Source organism: Geotrypetes seraphini, chromosome 4 (genome assembly GCF_902459505.1).
Source record: "Geotrypetes seraphini chromosome 4, aGeoSer1.1, whole genome shotgun sequence".
Taxonomy (NCBI): Eukaryota; Metazoa; Chordata; class Amphibia; order Gymnophiona; family Dermophiidae; genus Geotrypetes; species Geotrypetes seraphini.
In genome coordinates, this window is record NC_047087.1 from 105,856,289 (window position 1) to 105,872,303 (window position 16,015).

The window sequence follows — 16,015 nt, forward strand, 5'->3', positions numbered from 1 at the left end:
CAACTATGAATAAATGTGGTCACCAACTTGCCTCATATTTAAAATTAGGTTCGGAGAAAACTACAATTCCAGCCATAAAAGACTCAAATGGGGAAATTCTACTGAACACTAAAGATATTTGTTCTCAATTCCAAGCTTTCTACAAGGATCTATATTCAATAGAACGTCCAAACACAGCCCTATTTGACTCTTTTCTACAACATTTACCTCACCCTGTTCTCACAGAGGAGGAAGCTGGAAGAATGGTTGGTCGAATTACAATATCACAAGTTGAACAGGCTCTTCATACCATGGCGAAGCACAAATCACCGAGCCCTGATGGTTTGCCAGTAGAATTCTATGTTGCTTTTCAAGATCATATTCTCCCCTTTCTGACACAATACTTCTGTCATCTATCGGAAAGTGGTATAGCTACAGGAACATTTACGGAAGCTTTAACCATTGTTCTCCCCAAACCAGATAAGGACCCTCTCTAAGTACAAAATTACAGATCACTCTCATTAATAAATGTGGATGCAAAAATTTATGTGAAAATACTAGCCACACGTTTGAACCCAGCTTTAAACAAAATCATACATGCGGATCAAAATGGTTTTATGAAAAATAGACTTTCTAGTGATAACACGAGACTTTTTGCTCATGTTCTCCTCCAAGCAGAAAGAGTGTCTGACCCACTCTTGGCCATAGCCTTAGATGCTGAAAAGGCATTTGATCGAGTAGAATGGTCCTTTTTTTTCAAGTTATGAGCTGGTTCGGACTTCCGGAGACCTTCATAAAAATGATACAAGTGCTATACTCGAATCTTTCTACCAAACTCCGCATTAATGACACATTCTCAGCAGCTTTTTATCCAACCAGAGGGACTCGCCTAAGTTGTCGACTGTCACCTTTATAATTGGAACCGTTATTAATTTCTATACGTTCTAATTCCAACATCAATGGACTTCAAGTTGAAGATCTGTCTATTAAACTATCTGCATATGCTGATGATGTCCTAATATATTCCACTTTGAATTCCATACCATGCATATTAAAAACCATTGAGAATTATGCAAGTCTATCAGGTTATAAGCTCAATACTACCAAAACGGAAGTCATGCCCCTAAATTCTATTTCATCTAGAGCTAATATCTCTGATTTAGGTCTCAAATACTCACCTTCACGTTTGAAATATTTGGGTATCTACTTTGGTAACTCTATTGAGGAACTAGATCTTACAATGAAGAACATATTCTCAATTTAATTAAACACATAACATCACAGTGGTCCCCCTTGAAACTCACTTGGTGGGGTAGATTGGATTCTGTCAAGATGGTCTTATCTCCTAAAATTACCTATATTTTATCTATGCTTCCCTTCTTACTTCATCCCCAAACTTACACAAAGATTGAATCACTGTTGACGGACTTTTTATGGAATCATAACATACCACGTATTGCCTTAAAGAAATTGAAATGTTCTAAAAACAATGGTGGAGTGAATTTTCCCAGCATGTATGACTATAACATTGCTTTCTTAAGTAGACAAGGCTCTCAATGGATAATGGATATTGACCAACTGTGCTCTCCAACATGGTTGCAATTAGAACAGAAGCTGTATAATAAAAACTGTCTGAAATTTATCTCTTTTATACAGACTCCTAGAAATATATCAGAAAACCCAATTCTGAAATCCATAGCATCGGCCATAAGTGAATTGGACAACTTAACAGACATCAAATGGCTCAATCCCATGGTGCAAATTCAAGGAAAATATATAGAATGGAAATCCTGGATCAAAGCTGGGATATGGTCCTTATCACAGTTAATAACCGACAAGCAGATTACAGATTATGCTACTCTATCGGAACTATATGAGCTCTCCCCAACTCAATTCTTTTGTTGGTTCCTATTACAACATTGTATCAAGGCACTTCTGAAAAACAGATCTATAATACAAGATCAACCGACAATTCTTACTTGGTGTGCTGTCATTAGTGCCAAAAGAGAGTAGAGAGGGACAGATTCTTCAAACTTTCGAATAATAAAAGAACAAGAGGGCATTCAGAAAAGTTGAAAGGGGACAGATTCAAAACGAATGCTAGGAAGTTCTTCTTTACCCAACATGTGGTGGACACCTGGAGTGCGCTTCCAGAGAGTGTAATAGGGCAGAGTACAGTACTGGGGTTCAAGAAAGGATTGGACAATTTCCTGCTGGAAAAAGGGATAGAGGAGTATAGATAGAGGATACCTGCACAGGTCCTGGAACTGTTGGGCCGCCGTGTGAGCGGACTGCTGGGCACGATGGACCTCAGGTCTGACCCATCAGAGGCACTGCTTATGTTCTTATTGTATAAACTCATAAAGAAACACAAATTCACATATCCAAAGGCACTTTATGATGTGTGGGCTCGAGACATCTCGTTGATGCTAACTCTTACAGAATGGGAGACTCTATGGATTACGGCGTTTAGAACGCTCCAAGCAGCTGCAATTAAACAACTTGTTCTCTTTCTTTACCACAGAGCTTACTGGACGCCGTATAAATTCTCTAAGGTTTCATCAGACGTATCTAATTTATGTTGGTCCTGTAAAGCCCAAATTGGTACACTAGATCACATGCTGTTTCAATGTTCTCTCTTAAAATCATTTTGGTCAGATATCTGGGCCACGGTATGTGATATTTTACATATAACAGATGGTATTAATTACTCTATAATAATTACAGGTGGTACTGTATTGGATAAATACGATATGAGACTATTTCAATGTTTCTTATTGATAGCACTGAAAATTATACTATCACATTGGAAAGATTTCTCCTCCCTTAGCTACAATGAATGGTGGAACACTGTCTGTTTATATGCAAGATATGAACAGTCAATTGCTGATAACAACTTATCTACAGGTTTTCACATTACCAAGATATGGTCTAAAATACTAGCATATATTGCTGTTACTCCTACTTGATTATATGCTACACACTGAGTGCTTAAGGGTTGCTGGTTTTTTTTTTTGGATAATATTAATTTATTTGCATGACACTACTACATTGGCATTGCATACTAAATGATTTTGCGGTATAACCCTGTAAGATTGTGAAAATGTTATATATACGACTATTTGTCACTTTATGGTTACATTTTGTATTCCTTTTCTTGAAAATCTAATAAATATTATTGAACAAAAAAATATATATATTTTTTCTTAGTGCCTAGAAGTTCTCACTTGTTGGAACCTCTGCCTCCACACTCCAGAACTATGCTGCTAGCAAGATCAGCCCTCGGGGGTCACCTAGCTAGCCAGCCTGCTTTTATATTTTTTGGAGCTCAGGGGCCGTCCCCTTCATAATTGCTCGCATCCATGCCAGAGAGAGCCCTGAGAGTCCTGGAAACAGTGGAAGGGCTACTGAATTTGTATGCCATAGAGCCAGTCCTGGCCAAATAATTGGGCTTGGGCAGTTCTAGACTTAAGTCAGTCAATACAAGTGCCACACTTCCGCATGGATACCATTCAGTCACAGCGGTAGTGACGGTGGGGAAATTTGTTGTCTCCCTTGATTTGATGGAAGCCTATCTCCACATTTCCATTTTTCTAGTCCACAGGAAGTACTTGCGATTTCATGTGCTGGAGCAACATTTCCAGTTCTCTACGCCGCTCTTTGGCCTAGCAGTGGCACCTCACACCTTTCCCAAGGTCATGATGGTGGTAGCAGCACACCTCTGCATCCATGTGTACCCATATTTGGACAATTGGCTGATCAGAGCCCTATCTAGGAAGGAAGGAGAAAAGGTAGTTTCAAGAGTGGTCCAACTCCTCCAGGACCTGGGATGGATAGTCAACTTCAAGAAGAGTCAGCTGGAGTTAGCCCAGCACCTGAAGTACCTGGGAGTTTTGTTTGACATGGCCTTGAGCCAGGTTTTTCTTCCAGAGCCAGCCAGACTGAAGCTTCAGAGGCAGATTTCGGACCTGCTACATAGTCCAACTCTTATGGCATGGCATTATCTACAGGTCCTGTGGTCGATGGCAGCAGTCATAGAAGTGGTCCCTTGTGTGAGAACACACATGAGACTTCTCCAAGACTCTCTCGGCTCCTCGCTGGTCTCCTCAGACAGACTCGCTTCAGCAAACATTTACATGGTTACTGGAAGTGAGGAACAGCCTGCGGTGGTGGCTGCAGACAGTTTCCCTCTCAAGGGGTATGCCTCTTCATATTTATTTCTGGGAGGTACTAACGAACGATACCAGCATTTATGGTTGGGGGTGTCATTGCAAAGGTCACCCAGTTCAGGATCATTGGATACTGGCTCAGCAGAAGTGGTCTGTAAATTGCCTGGAACTCAGAGCCATTCATCTAGTGCTACAGATACTGGAGAAGTATCTGGAAGGCAAAGCAGTCAGTCTTCTCAGACAATGCGGCAATAGTGGCCTATGTCAGCAGGCAAGGAGGCATCAGAAGCACCCCAATATGCCTAGAATTTCAATTCCTCTTTTGGTAGACAGAAGCTTATTTCCAGACCCTTTGGCCGTGCATTTAGCAGGAGTGGAAAATGTGCAGGCTGACATTCTCAGTGAGCAGACTTTCAACCTGAGAGAACTGTCACTGTCTCCCCCTCCCCCTAGATGTTCAACTCCATTGTTCGGTGGTGGGGCGTCAACAGATGAATCTGTTGGCCTCAGCAGTAAACACAAAGGCAGCTCAATTTTACAACTGAAGATGTGAGCCTGGGATCGCGAGCTTGGCCGCATTAGTTGAACTGTGGCTGAAGAAGGTATGTGTTTCCCCCGTGGTCCCTGCTAGGTTGAGTCAATTGCAGGATTGCGGGTCATCCGGGGTTGGTAGTTCTAGTGGTGCCTGATTGAGCCCACTAGATCCCCACCCTACAGACCATGGTATGGGGACCTAGTTCACCTCCAGAGGGATGAAGGCCTCAAAATGCTGGTCCAAGTGGATCTTCTCACTCAGTGACCAGCCCCTATAGAGAATTTGGAACACTTTGGGCTTACTGCATGACTCTTGAGCAGGCTACCCCGATGAGCAAGGGTTATGGACTTGGTTGTTGCCACTCTGTTTCGAGCTAAAAAGCCATCAATGGTGGCAGCTTATGCTAAGGCCTTGAAGTCCTTTCAGCACTGGTGTGCTGTGGCTGATGTAGAGCCCTTCCAAGCTCCAATTTCTGTAGTCCTGGACTTTTTGCAAGAGGGATTTCAGAAGGGTCTGTTGTTCAGATCACTGCAGGCCTTTCCTGTTTCCAAGCTTGGGGGGGGGGGAAGAGGTTCTGTCAAAGTTTATATGAGACTTGGCATTATCTATTATATTTAAGTCTCATATAAACTGGTCCTTTGCCAGTTTCAGTGACCTGTATTTGTTATGTATATTGCCTAGTTTGTTACTATTTAACAATAAAATGTCCATTTCAAAATCTCTGCTGCTTAGAGTTTGTGGATACTCGGTTGAAAATTTTCTGTCTAGTGGGTACTTGGCTTGAAGAAGTTGGGAAACACTGCTCTAGTTCAGAGGGCAGTAGCTGGGGCTAGGGGAGGGGGGGCAACCCTTTTGCAGGGAACTTACCTAGCTGGCCTGCATGGAGTGCGTTCCCCTGGGAGATCAGCTCACCCCTGATTTATCTGGTGCTTGAGCACAGACTGAGTGGCCCTGTGTTCCCTCCCAAAGATGCATGAGGAGCTAGTGGGGTTGAGGGTTTCAGGCTATCTGAACCTGTCTAAAAGACAGCCCAAAGAGACAAGCGGATGGAAAATGTTATATGCTGTCTGAGACAGAAATCTCTGTTGTCCAGCTGCAATGTGAACTGATGCAGGCATAGCACTAGGCAGTTCTTTGAGTACAATCTTTTACTTTCTATGGGAGACTTCAGGGTGGTTCAAACCTTGTCTCTGGGGCTTCTTATAGGGTCCCCCACCTCCCCCCCCCAAAAAAAAAAAAAAGCTTTTATGAAGTTTTGAAGCTTTTATTTAGTTCTCCCTGGCTGTTTTTGGTGTTAAAATACTGCCGAAGTGGCCATTTTAGTTTTCCCAATTTTATTTTAAAAGTCTCTATCTGCCTCAAATCACCTTGAGACACAAAGAAGGGAAAGATAAGTACACAAAGATGGAAGATGGATAGTGAGCACAGAGAAGAAATGTCAAATGAGCAGGAGACCCTGTCGAGTGAGTTAAGATATGACAGAGTGAAACAGAAACCAGAGCCTAGAACCAATGTGCTTTGAAAAATAAAATGACCAGACAACAAAAAGTAGAAAAATAATTTTATTTTCTATTTTGTGATTAGAATATATGAGAACTGAAATGATTATCCTGACAGTGCTGGTGTTAGAACATAAGAACTGCTGCTGCTGGGTCAGACCAGTGGTCCATCGTGCCCAGCAGTCCGCTCCTGCAGTGGCCCCCAGGTCAAAGACCAGCGCCCTAACCGAGACCAGCCCTACCTGCGTACATTCTAGTTCCACAGGAACTTGTCTAACTTTGTCTTGAATCCCTGGATGGTGTTTTCCCCTACGACAGCCTCCGGAGGAGTGTTCTAATTTTCCACCACTCTCTGGGTAAAAAAGAACTTCCTTACGTTTGTACAGAATCTATCCCCTTTTAACTTTAGAGAATGCCCTCTTGTTCTCCCTAACTTGGAGAGGGTGAACAACCTGTCTTTATCTACCAAGTCTATTCCCTTCATTATCTTGAAGGTTTCGATCATGTCTGCTCTCAGTCTCCTCTTTTCAAGAGAGAAGAGGCCCAGTTCTCTAATCTCTCACTGTATGACAACTCCTCCAGCCCCTTAACCATTTTAGTCGCTCTTCTCTGGATCCTTTCGAGTAGTACTGTGTCCTTCTTCAAGTACGGCGACCAGTGCTGGACGCAGTATTCCAGGTGGGGGCGTACCATGGCCCAGTACAGTGGCATGATAACCTTCTCCGATCTGTTCGTGATCCCCTTCTTAATCATTCCAAGCATTCTGTTTGCCCTTTTTTCTGCTGCCGCGCATTGTGCGGATGGCTTCATCGACGTGTCCCAGGGCAGAAATTTGGGAGGGGATCCCAAAGCCCACTACTAGCCGGTGCCATCTTTAGCTTCCAGCAGGCTTAGGGCTTTCTCTAGCCAGGGGGCAGTTGCCCTAATTGCACTCCTTTGCCTAACACCATCCCTGGCATGTGTAATCTTTATATTTTGCACAGTATAGGAGGAAATTGATCTTTCTATTTCTTTGGTGTTGTACTACATGGAAGATGTAGCTTCTTGGAATTTTGATTGAATTTATGTTTATCATTTTTGGTCAGCTAGTATGTATTTGGCATTTGTGTTCTGTGTGAGTGACCGAGGTATTCTGTTAGGATGAATTTTCTATTTAACATTCAGTTTTCCTGATAGTGGAGGAGATAATGTGATGGGAGATGGGTTTTGTTGATTATTTTTCTGTATTCGTGATTTATAAAATGACAGTTGTACAGATTATTGTTTCTTTTTATACTTTAATAAAATTATTTCAATATAAAGTCATAACTATTCAAGGCTTGTGTGGATGGGATCAGATAAAGTTTGTGGGGTCGAGGACAAATTTTTTTCCCCTTGTCATTCTCTAGTTGTACCCAATGTCTCCTGTGTTCCAATGGTTTTTTGAACCACCTAAGGTCAATTCGCTGGCAGCACAAGTTACGAAATGCAGGTCACTTCCTATTGAAGGTGGAGTAATTCTAAAGGATGCACAGGATCACACAATGGACTCAGTCCTCCAACAACAGTTTGAAACTCTAGCTTTGGGGTTAAAAGCAGCAGCAGCTTCCTTTGTGGTGCGTGCCTGCTCTAAAATGCTTTGTCAGGCTCCAGCTTCAGAGGAGAACGTATGCCCGCAGGTGGTACTTTCAAGGGTTGATTATGTATCAGGCGCTCTATATGATGGCTTTAGGGTCATGAGCAGGGTGTCTGCTTTTTCTATCTCTACCCACAGAATGCTCTAGATCAAGCAATGGGCAGAAGATTCTAAAGCTACTTTGAGCAGGCTTCCTTTCAAAGAGCAAATGCTCTTTGGCAAAGGTTTAGACACCTTATGGTCAGTGTGGCAGACCATCGTCCTAAGTAGACCAAGTGCCCCAGGGGAGTCAAGTTGTAGTTCCTTTCGTGGTTACAGATGGTCTTGCCAGTCATTGGCAGGCACCTTTGCTCAGAGGTCATTTCATGGATCTAGACCACATGTGTCAAACACAAGGCCCGCGGGCCAAATCCGGCCCGCCAGGCCTTGCAATGTGGCCCGCACCGTGCTGTCATCACTGCACGCCGCTGCGTTCCATCACAATGACGCGCGGTGACATAGGAGGCTTGTGATCTCGCCGGCCGTACTTGCTATCTATCTCCCCCCATCGACCGCCCCCCCCCCAAGAACCTCCGACCGCCCCCCCCCAGCCGACCCGCGACCCCCCTGGCCGACCCCCCACGACACCCCCACCCCCCTTCCCCGTACCTTTCTGTAGTTGGCCGGACAGACGGGAGCCAAACCCGCCTGTCCGGCAGGCAGCCAACGACGGAATGAGGCCGGATTGGCCCATCCGTCTCAAAGCTCCGCCTACTGGTGGGGCCTAAGGCGCCTGGGCCAATCAGAATAGACCCAGGAGCCTTAGGTCCCACCAGTAGGCGGAGCTTTGAGACAGATGGGCCAATCCGGCCTCATTCCGTCGTTGGCTGCCTGCCGGACAGGCGGGTTTGGCTCCGGTCTGTCCGGCCAACTACAGAAAGGTACGGGGAAGGGGGGTGGGGGTGTCGTGGGGGTCGGCCAGGGGGGTCGGAGGTTCTTGGGGGGGGCGGGCGATGGGGGAGGGGGGTTTGCGTCGAGGGCAGGAGGGCCTGGGATCCCTCCTGCCCGTAATGTAGTGCGGGGTGGGGGTAGGGGGTCGCCGTGGTCAGGAGGGTTTGGGCTCCCTCCTGGCCCGAACAACTAGCGGGGGGGGGGTGTCACCAGGGCCAGGAGGACTTGGGCTCCCTCCTGGCCCGATATTGTCGGGGAGTTGGGGAATCGGCGGGGCAAGAGGGCTTGGGCTCCTTTTTGCCCCGATCGTGTCGGGGAGTCGGGGGGGCAAGAGGGCTTGAGCTCCCTCTTGCCCCGATCGTGTCGGGGGTGCCGCGGTTGGCTGGGGCAAGAGGGCTTGAGCTCCCTCTTGCCCCGATCGTGTTGGGAGTCGGGGAGTCGGCGGTCCTTCGGGGTGGGGGTGCAGGTGCGTGCGAGCGGTCCTGCTTGGGGTGAATCGGACGTCGGGGGGGGGGGGGGAACTATGTAAAAAAAACCAGATACAGAGTTTTCAAACTGTCAGTTTGTCAAGAAACACCATTGCAGACAGAGTTCAAGAACTCTCAGGAAATCTATCATCACAGCTGGCCGAACAGGCATGCAGCTATCTCGCTTTTTCACTTGCTATCGATGAAAGCACAGACAACACTGATACAGCGCAGCTGTCCATCTTTATACATGCTACGAAGACTGACCTCTCTGTCACTGAGGAACTTTTGGATGTAGCTGCCATGCATGGGACGACGACTGGTAGAGATATATTTGAGGCTGTGGAGAAATCTATAAATAATTTTAAATTACCCTGGGAAAAGTTGGTGGGGCTAACTACTGATGGCGCACCTTCAATGTGCGGAGAAAAGAAAGGCTTGGTTGGACTAATGAAGGAAAGAATGCAAAAAAGTCACTGCCACACACCCTTGATTACTTATCATTGCATTATCCACCAAGAGGCTATGTGTGGAAAAGTTCTGGACATGAATGACATAATGACCACAGTCATTAAAACTATTAACTTTATAAGGGCACGTGGCCTGAATCATCGCCAGTTCCAGCAGTTTTTACAGGAGGTGGGTGCAGAGCATGGAGACGTGCCATACCACACAGAAGTAAGATGGCTGAGCAAGAGCGCAGTCCTCAAAAGATTTTTTGAGCTCAGAGAACAAATTGCTCTTTTCATGGAAAGTAAAGGAAAGCCCTTGCCTGAACTGTCGGATCCCGCCTGGCTATGTGATTTTGCTATGATGTGTGACATATGCGAGCATCTCGCACAACTGAATCTGAAGCTGCAGAGACGCAAACAAGTCATCACGAAGATATCTGACATGATCACAGCATTCCAGCGTAAACTTCAACTATGGAAGTCCCAACTGGAACAGGACAATCTTGCCCACTTTCCCGTTTGTTTGAGTATCTCAACCACTATTTCTGGTACTTTTCCTTGCAGTCGGCTGGCTACCAAAGTTAGCCGTTTACTAAGTGAATTTGAGCGGCGCTTCTCTGACTTTAGAACACAGCACTCAGGCTTTGACATCTTTGCCAATCCTTTTACAGTTGATGTCAACAATGTGCCCCATCACCTTCAGATGGAGATAATCGAGCTTCAGTCTGACAGTGACCTGAAATCAAGATTTCAGGATGTTGAAATTGAGGACTTCTACCCTCTACTGCCCCCTGACTCAATGCCAGAGCTCCGACTTCATGCTGCCCGTATTCTATCCATGTTCGGGAGCACCTATCTTTGTGAACAGATGTTTTCAATAATGAATCTGAACAAAAACAAGCACAGATCACGCATTACCGATGACAACCTCCATGCTGTTTTGCGGGTTGCTACAGCCCAAGAAATAAAACCGAACATTGACTCATTGATACGGGGAAAACGGTGTCAGACATCTAGCCAGAAAACAAAACAATGAGCATTTTAGGTACATTCCAATATTACTGTTTTGCTTGATACCAATATTACTGTTTTGCTTGATAGCATGTGAGTTGGTTAACAGCACTGTTAAGGAAAAGATTGTTCCATCATTTTAAATTCACATTTCTGGTTAACATTGTCAGTTTATGACTGTTCAGTAAACCATTCGGCCCGCGATTTAGGCTGGATTTTAGATTTTGGCCCCTTCTCTGATTGAGTTCGACACCCCTGATCTAGACAGAGGTTTGGGGGCACCGAAGAGCTCAGATGCTAGGTTCCCACTCAGCAAATATGTCTCAGAAGTCCCAATGTTGCCAGACCAAAGCCTGAGCCACCCTGAATAGGAGGGAGACTCTCAGAGTGCAGCAAGGCCTGGGCGAAGATTTGTTCGCACCAATGGGTGCTTGACATCATTCAGACTTTTTCATCCTCTTTGGGATTTTTTGTAGTTTTTTTGTAGATTCTCCAGCCGTAAGGCTAGAGAAAGCAGACATAGCCCGAGCGACAGTATAACAGCTTTTGGATATTTAAGCTGTAGAGTCTGGGCTAGATGTAGAATCAGGCTCAGGCAGATGTTCTATATAATTTGTCATGCCCAACAAATACTCAGACAACTGGAGTCCAATCCTGGCTCTGAAGTCTGTCAATGCAGCATTAAATGTACCCAGGTTCCGGATAGAGATCGTGCACTTGGTCATTGCCTCAATGGCACTAGGGGAATTCCTAACCTCACTGAAATTTGACAGAGGCTTACTTGCAAATCCTCTTTATTTCCAGAACACAGAAAGTTTCCCAGGTTCCATGTGCTGGAAAAGCATTTTCAATTCTCAGCATCCCATTGGCTATGGCTACAGCACCTCATACCTTTACCAAGGTGCTGGCCATGACAACAGTGCATCTCTGTCAAGTAGGGATTGAAGTACACCCATTCTTGGATGATTGGTTAATCAGGGCTCTGTCCAAGACTGAAGGTCACAAGGTAGTGACACAAGTTTTCTGACTCCTGCAAGACCTGGGATGGATTATTAATTTCCAAAAGAGTTACCTGGAACCAACCAATCTCTGGAGTCCTTGGGGATTCTCTGTAATATGGCAGAAGATCGTGTTTTTCTTCCAGAGTCTCACAAGCTGAAGCTAAGAACCCAGACCTTAGCGCTCCTAGCAATGCCAATTCCTGCAGCTTGGCAATACTTGCAGGTACTGGGGTAGATGATGGCGACCATAGAAGTGTTGCCTTGGACAAAAACTCATTTACGCCCTTTTCAGAATGCGCTGTTATCTCACTGGTCTCCACAGGCGGATTCGCTCCAGATACCATTGAACTGGATGGCAGAAGCGCTTCAAAGCTAGCATTGGTGGCTTCAGGCAGAGATACCCCCTAAGGTCTTGCCTCTCTGCATTTCTTGTTGGGTGATACTGATGACAGATTCCAGTTTCTGCAGCTGGGAATGTTATTGCAAGGGTTGGCCTGTTCAGGGCCAATGGTTATCCTCTCAGAAAAAAACGGAGAGCAAGTTGCCTAATATGGCAGCCATTAAAAAAGACCCAGGAAGGCAAAGCAGTCAGGGTCTTCTCATTCAATAACACAGCAATGGCATATGTCCACAGATAGGGATGCACCAAGAGTGCCCCATTGAAGTTAGAGGCTCAGTTTCTGTTTAGCTGGGCAGAATCCCATTTACAAGCCTTTTTTGTGGTGCTTGTAGCTGGAGTGGACAAGGTATAAGCAGTCTATCTAAGTAGCCAGACTCTGGATCTGGAAGAGTGGCCTTGTTCCAGAGTGCTTTCAACAAAATTGTAAAACACTGGAGGAGACAGACGTTCAATCTGAAGGCATCAGTGGACCACTAAAGGGCTTCTTGATTCTTCAGCTGTAAAGTAGAGCCAGGAAGCGCTGGCATAGATACCTTGGTTTAACCATGGTGAAATCCAGTTGCAGACATATTTCTCATAGACTTGGCTCCACACAGTCTGTCTGTCTAGACTCTAGAGCAGTGTCTCTCAAATTGTGTGCCATGAGAGATTCTAGAATTTTACTTTATTTTTTAAAATTTTCATCATAAGTATACACTAGAAATGCATGTCTCATTTGCAAGAGTCTATCAATGTTATGAGTGTTTGTGTGCGTAAGGATACAACTGCCCAGACAAGCATCATTCTTTGACGTGATTGGTCCTTGAAAACTAATGTTAAGTAATTTTATTTTTATTTTTTATGCAGTAGTTATCATAACTTGAGCAATAAAGCAATCTAGGATTTGTTATGTTTGGATCTTCTTATCTTTGCAAACTTGGATTTTCAGCTCTGATAGAAATTAAATCGAAATAAAGAGAACAACTGCAGATGGTGGATGATGACGTGTGTTTGCTTTTCAATTATTGAGCCATCTTTTGAGTTAATTTGCACTCAAAAACAAGCACATCCATTGCATTGATTAGCAATTCTATCAACTTTAGTTTCACCATTGTTACAATTACTCATACATAGCTTAAAGAACTTAATAAATAACAAATGTAATTTTTTGTTGGTTTTGCAATTTTATAATTTTAATTAGAATGTGCTGCAAAAAACATTTGCTATGTTTAGTGTACCAGAGCAAAAAAAGTTTGAGAGACACTGGTCTAGAGGTACAATTAGTGATAGTGATACAGGTTTGGTAACGTGTTTCCCTGCCATTTTTTTGCTGTTCGGAGCTTATTTCAGTTTGCAATGACCCTTTCTTAAAACATGTACTTTTAGCTGAATTGACGGAAGACAATTTTCAAGCAGTCTGTTTGTGTGAGTAAATCACTATTTACCTGTATAATTGGCTTTGAAACTGGTTATCCTATTATTTACCAGAATATTTTTTTTTCTTTTACATTTTTTCTGTCAGGGATTAATTCTTGTTGTTAGACACCTGCCTTCGTCTGTTTTCCTGTAGCCCAGTCATTGCAGAAGTGGTTCTGAACCAAATCCAAAAATCGTGACTTTCTCTGAAACTTAAGAGATACTCACTCTGAATTTGGTCATTAGGTCTTCCAGATAATTAGTTGGAATGCACCTTGCCCTAAGGAACAGGAATTGTCCTGGAATCAAACCCAGGATTTCTGAAAAACAGTACTTAGCACAAGAATTTCTAACCAGTCATTGCAGAAAGTGTCCTCATAACCACAGACTTAGTTTTATTAAATCATTCAATTTGAACCAATATCCATTAGATATTAGATTAAAATTATTAGCCCTTAGGATCTAAACGAAAACTTGAATCCAGGTAAGAAAGGAGTACAAATGGTTTTTAATGATCTCAAATACTTGTAAGTTATAAAAGTGAAAAATTGCTTAAAACATAGTAAGGGGGCAATATTTGGTTCCACAGTCTGAACAAAAAGAGGGTAGGGTTAGATCACTAGAAGGAGGGGCCTTAGGCAGCTGGGCCAGCCAGAGTCTTAGGCCTCCTTCCTAGTGCATTTTGGGATGCCCTGGGAGTGGGGTCTAAAACTCCGGTTGGCCCAGGTGCTTGAGGGATATGGTTGAGTGGAGGGGGGGGTGTCCTGGCAGGAGGGAGTGGGCATCCCGCCTGCCTTTCACGGTTGTGCATGGGGGGTGTTCCAGCAGGAGAAATTCGGCACTCCCCTGATGCGGTTTGCTCGGGGGTGGGGGGTTCTGGCAGGAGGAATTGGGCACTCCTCCTATTGGTGGATGCATCGGAGGGGGGGGGGCTGGAAGGAGGGCGTAGGTATCCCTCCTGCTGCCCTACTTCATTGGAGAGGGTTGTTCCCTGCCACTGCGGTTGATGCTGAGCTGATCGTGGTAAGGAGATTCCCTTGTCGCATTTCTATAATCGGCGCCTGTGACATAGACGACAGAGAATCAGGGTGGTTAGACAGGGTTACGTGAGATTAGGCGGGGTTAGTCATCTGTCCGTGATTCTATACAAGACGCCTGTGTGCGATTCTCAAAAGCGGCTTAGGTGGCTGCTAAGACAAGGCGTCTTATACAGAATCAGTCCCAAAGTATACAAGTACTGTGCTCCTATATTATGTACATGATCAAGATTTTTAAAATAAGACACTATGGTGGACTTTTACAAAGGTACAGTGCACGCTAAATGCAGAGTCACCCATAGGAATAAAATGGGTGGTTTGGCAGCGCCACAAAGCCAGATTTAAAATTGCTCACTCCTCCTGTAGATATCCTTTTATGTTCACAGATTTTGTAAGAAAAAATAATAACCAAGAAAAATGTAGGCATTATAAAAAAAGTAATATTTTGAAATATATTTCATTATTTTGTAGCAACTCTTCAAATGTTATATAAGCTGAAAACTGCAAAGGTATTTGAAAAACAGAAACCTGGAGAAGGAAAGCAAACAGCAGAAATTGTTGAAGAGGATCCTTTTGCTATTCAGATGATCTCTTTGTGTCCTGAAAGCAGAATATGCTGTGTGGCAGGAATTTCTGCCTATGTTATCATCTATAGATTTAGCAGATATGAAGTCACAACAGAAATAGTGGTAAGTCTCATGTAATGTACTTGTCATTCTTAGCTTTAAACACTAAGGAGGTCATTTGATAACAAGGCATGCTAATGTTGGTAATGTATATTATTTACAGCAGGGCCCATTATAAAATGAGCCCTGCGGAAAATAAATCAGGTTTTCAAGTTTATTGATATTTTTATACTACTTATTAGCATACCATCTAGGCAGTTTGCAAAATAAACAATATGAACTCGTATAATTAAAGAAGAGAAAATATATCTTCAATAATAAGTGAACAGGTGGCTCCAGACCAGATGGCACCTCCAGCCTCCTACCACAGCTGCTGAAGAAAAAGAAAGAAAATTTAGTAGTATAAGTCAAGAGGAACATTTGTGATTTACTTCTCAAATAGTTTTTTTAAGTCTAAGGGATATAGGTAAATTATATGGTACCAGAAGATGAGATAAAAATCAGAAATACTCTTAATTACTTGGTTTAGATCACTGAAAACTTGGCTATGTAGAAAATTTTATTATTGAGATTTATTGGTTCCTGATATTGATGTCATTGCTGGATTTATTATATATAACTTCTAAAACTCCTTATTACAGTTCTGATTGCTTTGGATTTTATTGAACAATAATTCAGGTACATCTTATTTGTCGTGAATCCTTTTGGACAAAATGGAATATAAATGTCTGTATTAAATACCAAATAAGCCCCCCCCTTTTAAAAATCTGCAAAAGTGGTTTTTAGCACAGGCTGGCATGCTGAATACTTTGCACTGCTCCCAACACTCATAGGCATTCTATGAGCATCGGGATCAGCGCTGAGCATTCAGTGTGCCAGTCTGCACTTTAAACTGCTTT

General features: G+C 43.7%; 1 protein-coding gene across 6 annotated transcripts in view; it reads left to right on the plus strand.

Annotated features, from left to right (window-relative positions):
* The window catches only part of STXBP5L (syntaxin binding protein 5 like), an 815,959-nt gene that overhangs the window by 477,266 nt on the left and 322,678 nt on the right, over positions 1-16,015 (plus strand). For all 6 annotated transcript variants that reach the window (XR_004539193.1, XM_033941651.1, XM_033941652.1 and 3 more), the window contains one exon: positions 14,962-15,179. Coding sequence is in view for 5 of the 6 variants with exons in the window: in XM_033941651.1 (XP_033797542.1) it covers positions 14,962-15,179 (218 nt within the window). In the remaining variant the exon portion in view is untranslated. The remainder of the gene's footprint in view (positions 1-14,961; positions 15,180-16,015) is intronic.